The sequence below is a fragment of the Triturus cristatus genome, chromosome 1_2 (assembly GCF_964204655.1).
Source record: "Triturus cristatus chromosome 1_2, aTriCri1.1, whole genome shotgun sequence".
Taxonomy (NCBI): Eukaryota; Metazoa; Chordata; class Amphibia; order Caudata; family Salamandridae; genus Triturus; species Triturus cristatus.
In genome coordinates this window covers 870,130,446-870,150,178 of record NC_140580.1, presented here as the reverse complement: position 1 = coordinate 870,150,178, position 19,733 = coordinate 870,130,446, and the positions used below count along the sequence as shown (strand labels likewise).

At 44.8% G+C, this 19,733-nt stretch overlaps 1 protein-coding gene across 2 annotated transcripts in view; it reads right to left on the bottom strand.

Moving 5' to 3' along the window:
- The window catches only part of MMEL1 (membrane metalloendopeptidase like 1), an 827,783-nt gene that overhangs the window by 290,478 nt on the left and 517,572 nt on the right, over positions 1-19,733 (bottom strand). For both annotated transcript variants that reach the window (XM_085609192.1, XM_085609188.1), the window contains exon 3: positions 19,020-19,079. In XM_085609192.1, the coding sequence (XP_085465318.1) occupies positions 19,020-19,079 (60 nt within the window). The remainder of the gene's footprint in view (positions 1-19,019; positions 19,080-19,733) is intronic.

Sequence of the window (19,733 nt, the reverse complement as noted above, 5' to 3'; positions counted from 1 at the left end):
TATCCTATGGCAGATGAAATAAGGCAAACGCGATGTCCATCATGTGATGACGGAGTAACCCATCCACCACTCTGTAAATCGGGCCGTATGTGAGTTGGTTCCTTTTCAATTGCATTCATATTGATAGCAGGTGCTATATTTTCCCAAACAACAGTGTGGATGCACTACATGAATCCAAAAATCAAGCAAGCACTTTTGAGCAAATAAATCTCAAGAAGGATGAGCTAGGAAGTCAGTGGGCTCATGGGGTCCGAACTCAAATGTTTTAGCACCACAGAAAACTTTATCCTCTGCTTCTAGGCAATGGCATTTGGCTTTCCTGTTTTGTGGGTGCTGCGTTCAGAAACCCAAAGAAGAAACTCGAGATGAAGAATGTCTCATATTGATAGCTATTTTCCCGAATAAGAGGTAACAGGGAGATTACAAACCGCTACATTTTGAGGGACGTTTCCAACATAAGAATCCTTACTGACATTTCCAGCCATAATTGATTAATAGCCCTTAAAAGGGTTTTCCTAAAATATTTCTTTAAAAAAACCAGGATGACATGTTTTTATTACAAACTATTTCAAATAATTTACTGGATCACAGATTGAAAAGTCAGTCATTGAAAACAGCTGGAAGGAGTGTTCATACAGCCTTCGTTGGTATTACGGGTGCCAGGTAGCTCCTTTTTTGTTGCTGGATTTCTATTTATAAGTCACTGTTATGAAACTTTTGCCTGATTGCTTCAATTGAATCAAACATAGACTCCAAGTCTCAAAACGCACTGATTTCTTGAATGTAAACCTCATAAACCAACATGGAGCAATCTGGTAAACACAATCTCCATTGAATCATGCAACTTTGTGGACCTTAGAAAGGTTCTATAACTCAGACTACGGGTGCAGCAGTTCTCAGTAAAACTCACAATGGGAAAGGTTAAACATTGCAGTTTTCTTAAAATTGCTTTGAGTGGAAATCATGTTCTTGAAAACACTTATGTGTGTTGTATTGTGCTGCATTATGTTAGTCCATGCCTGAGGATAGACAGAGAGGTGCTCAAGTCAAACAGGCACCAGGCTTTAAATCCACATATTCCATTGGAAAAGGCAATTTTATATAGTCATAAATTGCCCCTAAAGTAAGCCTTGTAAGCCCCGGGGTAGCATGCAAATACATATAAAAATGGTACATTACATATTGTTGGAATGGTGCTCTCACAGTTAAATTAAACCTCAAAGCGATTTCACTGTTTTGGCTTTGTTTGACTTTCACAGAACAGGTCTAGATGGTATTAAAATATTTATTTCCAATCTGTATTTGGAGAAATGCTAGAAAAACGCTTTAAAATTCTTTCCTACTTAATTTTCAAAATTGTATTTAATAGTGGAATCAGATTTTTGATTACTTAACTAAAAAAAGAACTTTGTAAAAATTTACTTTGGGGTGTTTGAGCTAGAACTGGTTTAAAAACAGTTCTGCCATTCATCAAACCTCCAAAGATGGATTACACATCTTTGGGTAGGAGAGTTAACAACTCTAAGAGGACAATCGCCTACCTCTGTGCCAAGGAAGAACAAAGGAATGTTAATTACCAAACACTTATCAAAAAATCTAGATGTAGGCAAGAACAATTAGCTGAATAAAGGGCAGCTTTATTACTTCCTCTTGTGACTTGGAGATGCCTGAGAGTGCTTCTTCCTAGTAGTTCCCAGGACCCTTCCAAACAGTCACACTCCAGTTATAGTAGGGGGTAAAACAGTTTTCACCCTGTCAGAAGGGAGGAGAGCTCCTCCTGAAAGAGCAGTGGTTGGGGAACTGAAGACATGGTCTGACTGGTGTCAGCAAGGTTATTTTATCCCAAATCATATGCTCCTAGGTAATCTAATAGTAAGGCAATGGTAGACCCAGCGGTATCCTGCTGGCTGGGATGCATTGAAGGTAGTCAGAATCCACTGTCCATGATACGATGAGTATGATACACATGTTCATTGACCTGTGCTCACCCTTGAGTAGCTTGGCACCGAGCAGTCAGGCTTAACCTCAGGGCCCAAAAGTATTGGCCCAACACCACTCTCGCAACAAACTGCGTACTCCACAAAAAGACTCCACACCGATGTATAAAATATGGGTCTTTGTATTAGACACACATTAAAATCAAAATGAGATGCACATTATATGTACACTTTACAGTTAGATGCAATTGTCGAACTTTCCCGTTAGCAGGATAACAGCATGAACATATATGCCCTATACAGAGGTGTTCATCCAACACAACAATCCCCAATAGCACATGTGCGAACAGTTGCAATGGGCAAGCAATCACAAGTCTTTGACCCAGCCGCTCAGTCACTTGACTATACCAGCCAACGATAAACGTTGCCCCTTCTGGTGCCAGGTTGATTAGATTGTTGGAACCACCTACAACCGAACCACCTATCCAGTCTATCTGGATTAGACCTCCAGGAGCCCAGTTGCACCTTCACGAGTGTGGTATCGCTATCCCCCCTAGACATAAGGTTGTTACCCAGGATGCTGGCACGCTTCCAAGTCTGGAGAAATGTTTCCCTCCCAAGTGGAGGTGCGAGCTACCATAGCTCCCGACAGCCAGCCGTAGGTGCCCACCAGGCACAACAAAACGCCCCTCTGGCCCATCACAATGGTCTCCACAACAAAGTTCCGTGTAGTATGGGTTCAGGGAGAGAGGGAGGCTGCGATGTCAGGCACTGTCATCCTTCCAATCTGGGGGATGAAGACAGTCTCAGCTCGCAGCTCAGGTCCCCCAACACCCCTTGGACACCACACACTCTGGAGTTCAAGCTAGCACGGGTCCTCTGACTCTGTAAGATTCCTCCGCACTCCTCAAACTCCTCACGTCCTGGCAACTCAGGTGGGCTGCTGATCTTGGTGAGCACACTCCTCTACACAGTGTGATGACGGTGTACTTCAGGACGGTCCTTGCCCTAACAGACGATCACTTCCACCCATTTCCGCAGCACCCTGCGTGGTCCTTACAATCTTGGGGAAGCGGGGAGATCCTTTGTGTCCCTGGGATCTCGTGGACAGGAGGCCACCTAACTAGTTCTTGGAGAGTACTTAGGGACCCGGGCCTTGACAGTTGCCACTTAGCTGCAGGCCAGCAACGTCCAGACAAAATCACCCATGTTATAGTCCCTATCCTGGAGCATGCCAAGCTCTAGGCCATCACAGGTCTGAGGATAATCCAGATCCAGTCCCTCTTGCCCTAATGACTCATCTTGTCGATGTCCCAGCGTCAAACCAGTGTAGTATGGTTTCAAATCCAAAAGCATCTTTAACTTCTGAGGCCAGAGCCCCAGTAGTTATATCCACAATGTCATCTGAAGATACAATCAGTTCAAAAGACCACCTTTGAAATGCACAGGCCCTCTCTAAATTGTTTCCTATCTGCAATTGTACCCCAGGACGTTTGACAATTAACTTTAGTGGGGCCAAGACCCTGCCCCTTGGAATGCAGATCCCAATTCTACCACCACCTAACAGTCTCAGAAAGGATCCTCAGAGCCAGAGGTCTGCAGTTTCCCTTGAGCCTCTAATTTATGGCCTTCGATCAGGAATGCACAGATGTAGCTGTCCCCCCAGCACTCAGTTGTGAATTAGAGACAGGCCGACAGGCACACAGAGAAATGAGCATAGAAAAGCCCACTTTTCCAATGTGACATTTCTACATACATAATGTTGGATCCACTTCCACAACTGGAGAGGATTTGCCATTACAAACTAATTGATACCAAACACTATACTGCTCCTGTTCTGCATGTAGGGAATACTTCTTAATAGCCTTTCCCTACATCCCCCATGCTAATCCAATGTGAGAAGCAGGCCCCGTCTGAACGAACACACTATTTGGTGCCATTCACTTCCTTTGCATGTAACTTACACATGCCCTACCTCTTCCCAACACCACACCTTGTCACTAGGGAGAACTCCAATAAAGCAAGAGGCTTGCAGAACCTTGGGACATAGCTTTTTAAATGCCAACCCTAGTAACAGTAACCTGGGCACACAGGGCCCACCAGAGCAAACCTGTGGCACGATCAATGAGCTGCCTCCGTGGATGGCACAACCAGCGCTGCAGGCCCACAGAGGAACATTCGAGGTACATGCCCTGAGTATATGTCTTACCTCTAGAAAAGAGACTTACAGCTAACTCCAATCAGCCAATAATGTACACACCAATCACCAGTATGTATATGTCAAGCAGAGCCCTTTGGGACTGAATGACAGTGTCAAATGCGTTCAAAGTTCTAACAATAGCACCTAGATTAGCAGAAAACCTGGAAGGAGAAAAGCAAATAGTTGAAGGAAATCACCCTAGAAAGGGCCATTTCCAACAGGCAAGGAGGATGTAGTTGGCATAAGAAGAGGCAGAGCACTGTGAGAAAATAGCTAGGATTCTGTGGTAGGTTTTCTCTAGCCATAGGCTGGAGAGAGACCTCGTGCCTGTGATCACAGTCCTGAGGTGTTAGGGGCTACAGGACTCATCAAGAGGAAAGTTTCCAGCACTTCGAAAAAAGGTGGGACCTAGTCATTTTTTTCACATTCAGAGGAGCAAGACGGGTTGCTTACAGGGGTCACATCCAAGATGGGTGAGAAAACCTGGCTGGTACTGCTTACAGCTTTTTGCAGGCCGTTACAGCCAAGATGTCCGGCCTTGTCGAGCCCAACTAGAGTTTTTTTGTCTTCCAAAAAATGACTATGTTCAGAGGTGAAAGCTTGTACCAGAGCAAGGCGGCAAAACTATCTGACCTTCAAAATGGTCTGTTACAAAACCATGTCTGTCCACTTTGGAATTTTTGGCACCAAAACAAACAGCTTCAGCGAGAGATACTCTAAGGCCACAGCCTTGGACTTTGCCTCGCAGGGAGATTTTGACTTCTATTTCACAAACTAATAAAAAAATAAAAGCCTTGACTCGGAAAACCCACTTGGTGTATCTTATCTCTGATGTATTGCAGTTGACTTGAAATCATGTCTGGGTCAACCATGGATAGTGACTTTTGATTGGTACTTAATTTTATCTGGGCAATGTTTGCATTAAACCTTTAACATTTTATATCTCCAGTTCTCCTTAACCTATGTTAATGATCTTAGTGTCTTTTTTCTCTTGAATATTTTCTCCATGTTTCTAATATGGTTTGGAAATTTGATAGTGTTGTGTTCTCGACTTTAAAATTGTTGATACTTCTTGAACTTAACTAGCACTTCTCTTGGCATTGGCTTCTGCTGTTGTTGTAGCTTCCATGGGTTGAGCACAATTTACTTCAGAACTGTGTTTTGACCTAACCAGTGTGGTTTTATTGCATTGGTAGGGGAACTGCCCTCCCAAATACAATAACCCACTTTCTGATTTATTTCACTGTGCATCCTTCTTTTTCATCATCACATAGGCATCAGTTCAAGATGTGCAACGTACAGACACTACTTTTGTATATGGTGCAATAGACTACAATGTTGCTCAATCTATAATGCCAATCTAGGCCACATGTAGGGCACAACTGGCTTGCCTCTAGGTCTATGAACGCAATCATCGTCGGGTTGGTTTTGGCCACCATGAACGTTTATAAGTCCATGTTGAGAAACTATTAGTTCTTGTCTTTTCCAACAAATACCACACAGTGCTGTGAAATACTCTAATGTTGTTCTGCATATAAAATAAGTGTTTTCTTCTATTGTGAAAATCCTTTGACATAGTTTTACAAGACATTTGTTACATATTTTATATGAATTTTTTTTTGAGATCTTGGCTCGTGCTCTGGGTCTTGGAGACATCCAGACCCATGTCTTAGCTTCGTCTTGGCTATCCCTTTTAATTTCCTAGCTTACTTACAGCTACTCTAGGGAGGACATTTCTGCGGAGCGACCTCATGCAAAACGTAGGGGATGCCAACACTACCATTAGCTAAGAAGGGCAAATTAAATCCTGTGTTACATATAAGCATTTTTGTAGAATGATCTAACGTATGTGAACAGAAATTGTTTGTAACCTTCCTAGATTGCACCTTCTCATGCACAAGTCCAGCACTAGACTTCTAGTCAGTTAGGCAAAGTGGGCTGCAGGGGTGCCAGATCATGAACATGTAGGTTATCTAAAGGGACACCAGGGTACCTGTATTTACATGACTAAACTCTCTAAAAGGCATACATCTGACCTTCTCCAAGTTAGTATATTTGTTGCAGACAGCACAGATTGAAAACAGTGCATGAGGGTCATTAGTTTTGTGTTTTTCAATAAGAAACGGTCACTCTTGGAGTTTGTTTTGGGAAATCAAAAATGTTTTTAGGTTTGGTGGACAGCCCTCAAAACCAACAGGGGTTGTCCACCAGACTTTATGCACTTTGAAGGGAACTTCTATGACAGTTGTTCATGTGTCTCTCATCCCTAGATAGGACAGACTGCAGTCTATTGGATTGGTGGACATTAACCTTAGTTCATTTCAGTTTTAGCATACCCATCTCACATCACCACAGACCTACCACCACCAGAACAGCCCATCACAACTGGAAAAGCATCAAAGAGGAGTGGGCTTCCACCCTATTCACGAACAGGCCCAAACACACAAGCAACTTGCTGAAAGCTATCCAGAAGCTCAACAGCTGGATATCCGAATGCACCGACACCCTGGCTCCCCTCAAGCACAACCTAACAACAAGAGCCTTACACGCCATTTGGTACACAGACAAACTGAGGCTGACGGAATGCAACTGCAAGGAACTGGAACACATCAATGCACAAGTGTTGGAGGCCAGAGTCCCCGTGTTGCACCACTGTCTCAGATGCGCGACCCGGGACTCCTCGCTCAACGTTAGGCCATGTAACGATACCGCTTGAGATAGCTCTGCTCACCCACTTAGTAGCTTGGCATGAGCAGCCAGGCCTATCTCCAAGGCACGAGTGTACAATATGTGCAACCAGGCCCACAGCACCCCACTGGTGACACCACAAACGGACTCCACACGAGTTTGATAAAAACTAGTATAAACTTTATATAAAAAGATATACAATCAGACCACACAATACAAAAGCCAACATACAATAAAAGGTAATATTTGTTCCGGCTGGCTGGTAGGTTCAAATCCCAAACACCACTTTCAAAATGCTATGCTGGTCGCGATGCTAAAATCACACACGTTGCAATGGACAAACAATAGTGCGCTGCGTACCGCCACAATCATGTACTGCGCAATGAAGGAATAATACAATGCCTCACACCCCAATCACGTCGTTTCAATGGAGAAATAGTGCAATGCACACCGCTACAATCATGTACTTTGCAATGAAGCAATAATGCAAGCGGGCCGCTACAATCCTGTACTTTGCAAGGGAGAAATAATGCAATGCGTAGCGCTACAATCATGTACTCCGTTATGCAGAAATAATTTCAGGCATCCTAAGACAGTCCGGCAGTTCGTTAGCAGCAATATTGGCAATGTGTTATTACAACAGTCAGCCTCTTCGATAACAGTTGCCCCCCACACGTATCAACGATGACGTAAAGTACAGCTTCCCACTTGGGCCCCAGTACTGCCACTCCTTTGGTCAGTACGGGCCCCAATCTGAGCCGAAGCAAAGGCTCACATCACCAGAAGGACTGAGAGGCCGAGAGAGTGTCCCTCCAAGTCCGCACCCTGCCCAGGCAGTGATCCACATTACCTGGGGGCACGACACCACTCTCCTCTCCTCCTCCAACAAACTGGGCCTTCCGTGTAGAACTTTCTCAATGGGCCTCAGCGCCTTGGCCTGGCAACTCAGCTCCTCCGGGCTGCCGGTCCAGGCTGCAACTGTTAGGAAGGTCTCAGGCGGTCACAGGGCACACGTACCCCACGCCTCTGAGATTAGTTTACTCTGGGTGCACTTAAACCACAGCACCCTCCGGGTCTCTTATGGCACGAAGCCACGCACACAATGCTGATGGGACTTCCCGTCGACTCTGGATGCACATTCACCAGGCACTCCTTCCTGCAGTCTCAGTTGGCACCAAGACCCGCACACCCCGCTGCAGAGACACACTTTCTTCCGGTGCACACGATGATCAGCCGATCACCTCCACAGTCCCAGGTTTCACCAAAGCACGCACACTGCTTCACTGAGACTTGCTCCAGCTCCGGTGCCCCAATATCCATGCGCTCTTCACCAACGCCTTCAGCCGCACCTCGACACGCTCACCCTGTTTGAGCCTCACTTCTCCCGCAGTACAGTCGATGACCAGGCGCTCTTCACCAGTGCCTCTGGTGCACCCTGACACGCACCCTGCGCATCCGAGACTCTCTCCACTTCCGATGCACGCGTTGACCAGGCGCTCCTCGCCAATGCCTCCTGTGCACCACGACATGCACCCTGCGTGTCCAAGACTCTCTTCGCCTCCGACGCACCTGCTGACCAGGTGCTCTTCACCAGCGCCGGCGGTGCACCACGACACGCACCCTGCACGTTTGAGTCTCACTTCACCTCCGATGCACACGCTGATCAGGCGCTCTTCACCGATGCCTCCTGTGCACCATGACATGCACCCAGTGTGTCTGAGACTCACTTCACCTTCAATGCACACGTTGACCAGGCGCTCTTCACCCATGCCTCCTGTGCACCACGACACACACCCAGTGCATCTGAGTCTCGCTTCTCCTCCGTGTGTCTAAGATCACAGGGCACACCTTCCGAGGGGTTCAAGCTGCCACAACATGCGCCCACCGCGTCACTTGAAACTTCTCCGGAAACTTTTATGTTCCTGTGTTTCCAAAGAGGGAGCCAGCTCACCTCTGGCCCTTGGGGTTACAAGACAGAAGCACAAAGCACAGTCTTCTTCAAGCAGGGGGACCCAGCGCACGAAGCACAGTCCCAACAGCCTCTTCCTTGGTTAAAACAGCAAACTGCAGACCAGCCCCAGATCACGAAGCAAGAGGTGATCCTTCCCAGCAGTCTATTCAGTTGTTTGTTCCTTAGCAGAGGTTCCTCTTGACCACGAAATGGGTCTAAGTCTTTTCAGTCTTAATCCATTTCTATTCCAATGTTCAGGGGTTTCAGCTCTAATAGTTATACCCCCAAATGTCTTTGAAGTTTGTTGTGCTCAGGGGTCCCTGACCCCTGCCTAAATACGTTCTGGGTGTCTCCCTCCCAGTGTCACCTTTCCCCCTTTGATACTGGGGGTCTGGATCCTTAATCACTCAGCAGGAGATTGGTCAATTGTTTTATAGCCTGCGACCCAGGCCTCTTCACCTCCCGGGGTTTCTCCTCGCATTCTCTCCAGATGCTAGTCAGCCTGGTGCAATCTCAAACCCTCCCTTCTCAGATCCAGACAGTCAATCCACATTCAGCAGAGACACACAGAAATGCTGAAATCACAAAACTCAGCCACTTTCTAAAAGAGTAGTTTCTGAACACACAGTGACAAAACCACCTTCACCGAAAGATGTGTTATGACACTGTGAGTGCATACATACTAAACTTCACCTTTCCATTTCAAACTTATGAGAAACTAGGCTAACAAACACAATACTCAGCCAACCCCATTCTGTCCTATGGGCAGGATGGCCTTTCACCAGTGAAAAATGAAATGGAGTGTTTTTCACTGTCAGGACATAACACGCACCTCAGTATATATCCTGCCTTTTACTTACACTGCATCCTGCCCAGAGGTTACCCGGGACCTACCACAGGGGTGCCCACTGTGTACGCAAAAGGGAAAGTAAGGCCTGACAAGTGATTGCACTTGTCAGGACAACATGCTAACTTACCAAACTGCGCGCAGGCCCTACTCTGCAGGCCCAAGTTCCCTTCTCCGCGCACCTTTGCATTACTAGCCCTGACACACACAGTGCACATCACTAGGGACTTTACTAGTAATGCAAACATATCAATCATGGCCAACCAATTACCATTACACTTTACACAGGGAACACTTGTACTTTGACACTGATCAGCAGTGGCAAAGTACCCAAAGCATCTAAATTGGCAACTCTATGTCAGGAAAACTGTCTAGGGGAAAAGCAAAAAGTTTAGGGAACTTTAGCCAAAAAGCCCAAGTCCTACTACCAGTAATGAAGACATCTTCAAATCAGCCCTAAAGAGGCTACCACCACCATATATGGAACACCAATTGAGCATCTCTTGCAGATTGCATTGATGCTGTCACTAACAACAGCAAGGAAATCTTTGCTATCACCAAAGATTCTGCTACAACTTCTAGCACCTCAAGTAACATCACCCCCTCACAAGACCTTTGCACTAAAATCTTTGAATTCTTATATAAAAAATGTACACATACAGCAACTTCAACCCACAACTGGACCCTATCAATGTCAATCAATCAATCAGAACATTTGTAAAACGCAGTACTCACCCGTGGGGGTCTCAAGGCGCTGGAGGGGGGGTGGGGGGGAAGCTGCTACTGCTCGAATAGCCAGGTCTTGAGGAGTCTTCCGAAGGTTAGCAGGTCCTGGGTCTGCCGGAGTAGGATGGGGAGGGCGTTCTAGGTCTTGGCGGTGAGGTGAGAGAATGATCTGCCATCGCAGGTCGCTCTTTGGATGCGGGGGACGGTGGCGAAGGCGAGGTCGGCGGAGCTGGCGGTTGGAGGTGTAGAAGGTGAGTCATCTGTTGAGGTATGCTGGTTCGGTGTTGTGGAGTGCCTTGTGTGCGTGGGTGAGGAGCATGAAGGTGATCCTCTTGTTAATGGGGAGGCAGTGCAGGTCTCTCAGGTTGGGTGTGATGTGGCTGCGGCGTGGGATGTCGAAGACCAGGCGTGCAGAAGCGTGTCACAACTTCCCATCATGGAAGAAGAACAAACCTGACCTGGTGACCTGTTGTCACCACCGTCAAAATCGCTGCTACCATCAAGACCATCCACCTGGTGCACGGTGTGACCCTTGTCCCCACCACACCTTCACCAAAGAAGGACTCCTTCTGATCAGCAAAGCACTAACACACACCCTCAATGCCTCCATTGACTCAGCCACCTTTCTGGAATCCTAGAAACATGCCTCTGCTCAAGAATCCATCCACTGATCCATCCACACTTTACAACTACAGACCCATCAAAGGTCTTAAAAAAATTAATCAACTGACCCTCACCAACTACTCCAGCAACCACCAGCTCCTCGAAGCCATGCAGTCTGGATTCAGACCCAACCACAGTACAGAAACAGTAGTAATTGCCTCCACAGATGAATCTGCATGATCCTTGACAAAGGAGAAATGGCAGCCCATATTCTTCAGGCCCTCTATGCAGCATTTGACATGGTCTCACACCTCATGCTCATCAGGCGCTTGCCCCATATTGACATCTAAGGACCTGCTCTCCACTGGATCTGCACCTTCTTAACGGATACAACACAAACCGTCAGCCTCACACTTTACTCCTCAGAAGCACACAAACTCATCTGCAGAGTGTCACCAGGTTCATAATTCAGCCACACACTCTTCAATTCATTCATGATACTTCTGTCAAACCTCATTCGTGCACACAACATTAAAATCCTCTCCCACACTGATGACACTCAACTGATACTCTCCCTCTCGGATAAGACCCCCCAAAACAAGAAACAAGTTCACCACCTGCATAGCTATATTTGCTAGCTGGATGAGAGCCAACTGTCTCAAGCTCAACACCAACAAGACAGAAGTAGTGGTCTTCGGCAACAACACCTCACTCCAACTGTGGCAAGTCAAACTCAGACCCACACCCTGCAACAAGACCAAGAACTTTGAAAATTTCATTTAATGGATATCAAACTAGACATCAGCAAAAGGAACGATTGATGGGCGGAATGCTAAACAATGCAAACATTCACCCCCAGTCACAAAGATCTGGGTATCCATTGTTTTTTTGCTCACCACTCCACCCCAGTTTGAACGAAGCCATATGCAAATCAGTCTTGACCCTGTTCCTCATGGGAACAGTCCAGCCCGAAGTGCCAATCCAGGTCCGCTATGGGGTGAATGTTTGACATTGTTCAACATACTGTCCATCAGTTGTTCATTTGTGCATTTGTAACCCCAAGTGGGACGGGTATGCCCAGATGTTGGTCACGTGCTCTCCATGCCACTGTAGTCAAGCTAGGCTGACTAAGGAGGGGTGAAACCCATAAGCCGGTCCCAGGATACTTGTTTCCTGTCCAGGGAGGATCTGGCCTAGTAGTTCGGGCTGGACTGCTCCCATGAGTACCAGGGTCAAGACTGATTTGCATATGTCTGGGTTTAAACTGAAATGGCATGGGGAGCAAAAAACAATGGATTTAGGCCCAGATCAGACTGATTTGCATATGCCTGGGTTTAAACTGAAATGGCATGGGGAGCAAAAAAACAATGGATTGAGGCCCAGATCTCTGTACTGGGATGAAAGTTTTACATTGTTGAACATTCTTTCCACCAATTGTCCTTTTTGCATTTCTCACCCCAAGTGGGATGGGTATGCCCAGATGTGGGTCCCATGCTCTCCATTATATTGGAGTCAAACTAGCCTGGATGACGAAAGGTTAAACCGGTCCCAGGATGCTTGTTTCAGGTCCAGGGAGGATCTGGCCTAGCAGTTCGGGCTGGACTGTTTCCATGGGGAACAGGGTCAAGAATGACGTGCATATGTGTGGGTTTAAACTGAAATGGCATGGGGAGCAAAAAACAATGGATCTAGGCCCAGATCTCTGTACTTGGGTGAATGTTTGATATTGTTTAACATTCTTTCCATCAATTGTCCTTTTTGCATTTGTCACCCCGAGTGGGATGGGACTGCTCAGACATGGGTCCCATGCTCTCCATGATGTTGGAGTCAAGCTAGCCTGGCTGATGAGGGCTGAACCCTGTCCCAGGATGCTTGTTTTAGGTCCGGGTAGGACCTGGGTTAGCTGTTCGGGCTGAACTGTTGCAATGGAGAACAGGGTCAAGACTGATTTGCATATGGTTGGGTTTAAACTGGAATGTCATGGGGAGCAAAAACACTATGGATTAGGCCCAGATTTCTTTACTGGGGTGAATATTTGACATTGTTCAACATTCTGTCCATGAATTGTTCTTTTTGCATCAAACTAGACATGAAAGCACAAGTCAACGCCATCACTGCCTCTTGCTCTCACACCCTGTAGATGCAGAGGAAGATCTTCAAATGGCTCCCAAGCAACACTAGAAAAACTGCCACCCACACAAGCTGGACTATGGAACACCCTTTATTCCGGGGTCACCAGGCAACTCACTAGAAGAGTACAAGCCAACCAAAACTTGGCAGCCAGACTCATCTTCAACCACCCACACAGAAACCGCATCACACCAACTTCAGGGAGCTCCACTGATTTCCGATACACAAAAGCGCTTGAAAGAAATTGGGTAATTGATTCCACCCAGGTCTATTGGGCCAGTTTTTGACTGTTCCCGAACTTCTGTCTGTACTTTTCTGGGGTCAGAGAATACTTCCTGACACAAGCTTCCTACATTGGGGATACCTCATTCTGTCCTCCTTCTCTAGGGCCAGTAGGGTGACCCTCCACTCACTAGGGATATGCCTCAACAGACTAGACCCCCAATCCTCCTCAGGGAATCTGTGCATCTGTAAACGAATCTCACAAACTTCAAAATACCTGTCAATATTGTCTCCCACAACAAAGTCAGGCACCAGACCTTTCGGGATGTGGACCCTCTTGTCTCCAAATGGCACTGTAGAAGTGCTGCCACCATCACTGCTGGACTCTGCCTGTCTGGCCTTGATTTTCAGCTCTATGAGCCAAACGCTCCAAGATACTTCTCTTCTCCATGGGCAGTTTCCTTTGCTCTGCATTCACGGCCTGCTTATTTTCTTCCATTTTGGGCTTAGCCATCTCCAGCTTGTCCTCCACCTTACTCTCTGCCAGTTCCTGTGGTACAGGTTGCGGAAAGTCACACTGTTCCTTGAACGTGAAGGTCGTAGTGCAAGACCCTCTTGTGGGTCTCGTTCTGATCCTTCCTCATCCTCCTCACCCACCTCATCATCTGTTTCTGTTGTTGTTGCCAGCGATTGGAGGGCTTCTTTTTCTCAGGCCCTCAGCACCATTTACTGCTCCACCTTACTGTTGTTGCTTCATGCGCGAAGCTCCCTCTCTTTACAGAACTCCTTGAACTGGGCCACATTGTAGGACTCCAGGTTAGCCAGCTCAAACTCCATACTTGTAGAGGTGGGTTCAGGCACAACAATCTGAGAAAGAATTTAGAAAAAGCAAAAATGCTAATGATGTAGAATTCAAACTAGAATTGGTCTTAGATATGGGATTGTAGTGTACACCAAATCACATTATAGCACTACGCAGACACAAGTTCAATCCCCACTGCTGAACACTGGTGTACAAAATCAGGTTGTTGTTTGACTGGGGTGCGAGCCCTGGCCAAGCACCAACCACAATCCTTGTCAGAGTAAGGCACAAACAAACCCCAAATTAACCTGTGCTCAACCCTATGGAAGCTTGATACAGAGCAGTCAAACTTAACTTGGAGGTAATGTGTAAAGTATCTGTGCAACACTTCAAACAGTAACAAAGTGGAAATATGCCACAAAATGGTTTCAAACCAGTTGAGAAAAATAGAGCAAAATGTAATAAAGAACGCATGACCAAAATGACAAATATCCAATCAGTAGAACCAGAGCTATGAATTTTTAAAGAATAAAGTGAAAAATAGTGCCTCAACGCATAAAGCGCCAACGGGGGATATCTGGTTGTGCTGGACTGGTTCAAGGTCAAAAGTTCAGGCCAACCACAATGGAGCGTGGGTTGAATACAGTCCCAGATCAGTCCCACTAAAGTTTTACTTTCTCATGTTTTGTGCCAAGAGTCCCATTTGCGTTGGAGAGGATAGCGGGCGGTAGTCATTGTGACGCAAAGAGCAGGCCGGGCGTCCCAGATGGTTTTGCTGGAGCTTTGCGTTGGCAGTCCTCCACAGGATATCGATGCTTGCTCTGCAAAGTGACAGTCTGGATGAGGCTCACACTGATTTCTGGTGCAAGTTGCGTGGTTCTGGGGCAAATGCGCTGTTCACAGTCACAAGGAGCCCCAAAATCTTGATTTCAAGAGCTTTTGAACCACACCAAGGGTACAGCTAGGTCAAGGGGCTCTTTGGCGTGCATTTTATGTCTCTGAGGCTCAAATCAGTGAGTTACTCTGGGGTCCTGGGCTCAAGATGGAGCTACAGGTCCAGTTTTACTTCCACAGGCAAGGGGGCAGCAAGCAGCAGGTCAGCACAGCAAGGCAGCAGTTTCTTTAGAGCAGCAGTCCACCAGAGTGGCAGTCCTTGTAGCAGCACAGCAGTCCTTCTTTCCGGTAGAGTATCTACAGCTCCAGAAGTGTACTGAAGAGTTGGAGTCTAAGGTCCTCTTTTAATACCCCTGTGCCCTGGTTCTGGAAGGTGGGGCAAGCTCTAGACAGTGGCTTTGAAGTACATTGAATCTACTGCCACTCATGCCCTGGCTCCAATTAAGGGTTGTTAGGCCCTTTGTGTGAAGGCAGAGCACAGACTATTAAGTTGCATGTGGGGCTGTGCTCAGCTCCTCCCCACCCTGTTAGCAGATGGCTCATCCAGGCACATCTAATCCTACTATTGTGAATGCCTGAGCAAGGAATTCACAAAGTCTAACTGTCAATTACACACAGTCATGTGACCCAAGGCAGCTACAGTCAGAAAAGGGCAGGAAAAGGACAACTTTCTTAAAGTGTCATTTTCAAAATTGTAATTTAAAATCTGACTTCACCATAAATTAGGATTTTAAATTCCAATTCCAGAGACACCAAAAATGAAATAAGTACCTGGTCCTATTTGGAAATTGTAAGACGGACACTCCAATAGTATCCTATGGGAACGATAGGCCTCTTTAGATAGAGAATTAGTAGAAAACAATTGGGCATCTGTAAAGAAATAAATGTTATAGTTCCATTGTATAATCCACTGTTTAATATGGTGAAACTAAGTGAAAGTAAGGTGACTGGTATTGTGCTTTCTCTTCCTTTAGAACAGATTACATCTAGAATATTTGACCATGGAAATGTGTTGCCAAGGTTACTTGTTGTATGAGACCTAAAATACCAAATGGTAGGATATTTGATCAATTTGCCTTTATAGTGTCTGTATGGGCTGTAAGTAAATGGTTCAAATTGATAGTCAAAAGAGTTTCATTTTGATATTAATCAAACCGTCCATCATGCACTGGGTGGTAATATAACATAATTATATTGATGATTATTAATTAGACAAGTACAATGTAATGACTAAAGTTCAACATGCCTGATAATGGAAGGACAACATTCATGAACACTAGATTTAATATAAAAATACTTCCAGATAGTTCCAGCTCCTCCCTCTTTCCCAAGCAGACAACTATGCTTCATCAGTTTGATTCTAATTGATATCAGGTAACTGAGTAGAGAAGCGATCATTTTTTAAGACACATCTCTAAAATAAGTAGAACTTCTTACGATTGGGTGGAGTCGCTAGACTTTAAGCTTGTACAGGCACTAGCAAGCACAAGCAAGGACTGGGTGTAGTAAATTGTAGCTTCATTTGTTAATATTGAGGTTGTTTACCGTGGAGCTTTAATTCTAATGCATAATTTCTCACAGCCAATGTATATAATCCTCCAGTTGAGTTGTTAGTATAAAGCAGATGGTGTCTCATTCAATAACACAGCCACTAGAGATCAGATTTTGACTCAGCTGTATATGGAAAATGTAGATTTTCATCAGCCTTGATGGACAGAAAATCTGGATTTTATTAAAGACTCGGAGGCTAATATTATGCAATCCTCTTTATTGCGCCACCGCAACAGCAGCATCTCCAAGAACATAGAACACAACAAAGTTCTTTAGAACATAACAAAGAGCCAGAACCTCCATGACTCCTCCTTCTTTTGTGCGCTGCATTAAAACAATATGAGTCCATATTAAATCCACATTAAAACCAGAAAAGCACATAATCCGAAATTGAACAGAATCCGTCTTCCTGCTTCATTGTTGTCCCCGAGCTGAAAAAGAACAAATAACCATTACCAACCTGGGTAGGGTGTGTTCTCAACACTTCCATGTTTCGCACGATTGCGAATTCCTGAATCTGGGTAGGCTGATTTCGCCTTTTTGCTCCTCAAAACATCAGTTTCCACATTCTTTCTCTTTCTACTCACTTTCCCAGTCTTCTTTGATAATACTGGTCCTTCACCTGCGGACCAAATGTATTCATCCTGGGATGGTGACCACCACCTCTTCTCAACTCATCAAATTTCTTTTCAAACTTAGAATCCAGATCGGATGCAAACTTGCTCAACATTAACGAGATCCTCTCTTCCAATCCCAAATTGCCCTGCGAACTTACGTTTTCCTCCAGCCAGCCAGACACAAAACTTTTCCTCACATTAAAATATTGACTTCAAATATTTAAATGTACTCCACAAACAAACTAAACCTCCAATACTATCTTAATTCAGCAAAAACAAAACACTGACAACAGTGTTCTAAAATAAATAAATATCTCTAACAATTTTTCCAACCTAATCAAAACGATCTCAATCTCCTTTAACAATTCCGCTAATAGATATCAGCTCCGATAACATGAACCACTTTAGTTTACAGTTCTGTCAGTTTCCTGATGACAGACTGTGTCTCTTTCCTCTCGCACGCGTCATACCGACGTGCGAGCAACACAAGCATGATCAACGTGAACAAACGTAAAGCCTGTCACTGCCTGACTTAAAATGGCCACCATGCATTATGACGTGCGTGCCTTGCATCCATGCTTCAACGGTAAGCTCCCACGTTTAAAATTAAACATCTTCCCCTACATTTATTTCAAGTTAACCTTAAACCTATATATGCGCATTCATACTACGCGCGGACTTCCTATTAGCATATTCCCTCAAAAACAATTGAAGCGAGCTACACGTGCGGACTTCCTTTTAGCATATTCCCTCAAATCCGGCACAATATCCTTCACGATCTCTAAACACTCAAAACCGACTCGAACATGACTTAAACCAACGAATCCTTATCGCTTATTACCTAACATCAAAGAACAAAACATAAATTCAAAATAGTCGAAATAAAACGTTATTTGAAAAACTTACTAAATTAAATTAAGCTATTAAATATTAGCCATAATTGTCTAAACATTTCCTTTATGTATTATACATGACATGTATAAACAGGCATCTTACACACAATCATCACTCATTCAAGAATATATCATTCCAAATTAAGAGAGCGAAGACATGTCAGACTTATCTCTGGGGCAGCAGCAAAAAAGAAGGAAGAGTCATGGAGGTTCTGGCTCTTTGTTATGTTCTTAAGAACTTTGTTGTGTTCGATGTTCTTGGAGATGCTGCTGTTGGGGTGGCGCAATAAAGAGGATTGCATAATCTTAGCCTCCGGTCTTGCCATAAAATTCTTCAATTTCCGGAGACCCACCAGTGCAATGTCATCCAATATAATACCTCTATGGTGGAAGACATCGCATCTTTGATTCTTCCCCAGAATTAAAATGGCAAACAGGTGTGATACCACATTATTGCTGTTAGGGAACATAATCTGACATTACTATTCTGTCCTAAATTTAATTTATAAATATCACCCCTATTGAAGCTAATAATAGATATATTATTCTAAACGATTTTCTGGACATGATATTTGATCTAAATATGTTCTTTGACGCTCAGGCTTCAGATCTTTACTCATTATTCCTTCTTTGTCTTTTGGTCGGTAGACTCATTAGTATCTCTTTAGGAACGTTTACCAAAGGTATAGACGATTTAAGGGTGTGAATACATTTTCTAAACCTTTGACCCGCCAATGCATCAATAGTAGAGGGGCTACATGGCTGTGCTCCAGAGCTAGAAGAAAGAACATAGAGGCATCCACTGTTGCTGAAGACACCCTATGTCTCCATATATTGTGGTGGGTATATGGCTACCGGGTGTATACCTTGATTCAATATCCATATGACATACTCATAATGCATCACTACACTTAATCATCACAATTATATATTTGTGCATGCTAAAATTTAGAGTTACCTGCTGTAACACATCCAGGCGTAGTACATATACTTTCAGAATTAGTAGAAAACTGAGAATCTGTAAGGAAATAAACAGAAAAAGACATTATTCTTCTATTGCATAATGCACGGTTCATATTGCAACTTATATATGTGAACGTTTGTTAGTAAGCAATATATTATATATATAATTAGAAACACAAATCTACAGCAAAGATCGTGGAATGTCAGTTTCACACAGAACCTGCCAGTTTTGGAAATAAATCTAGTGTTTTGCATATCTATAATATTTGATCTGTCTGCTGACAAAACAATGGCGTTGCCAAATAGTGCCAGTTTCAATGATATCTTTGTGACATTTTTCTACTCGAGAGTAAAATTTTCCTCATATAGTACCAGGGAAAAAACCCTCTAAAACCAGGAAAATATAGACACAATTGTGGCTTGCCTGACGCCTTGTCACACTGCCGGCTTTCAGCAGGCGGTACACATTCTCAAGTTTGCAGGCAATGGTAACAGAATTCTACAGGAGCAAATTATTTTTGGACACAGAAATTGATCCCTCATTCAAGTTATGGTTGGAAGTTGGACATCTGACATGGCCGCACCCTCAGTTCTGCGGCACGCTAGATCTTGTGACAGGAAGTCTGTCACCTCACCAAGATGGAGGTTGAGGCGCGCAGCAGAGCGCATGAGGATAAGGAGAGGTGGCATGTGTTGGGGTTTAGTTTGC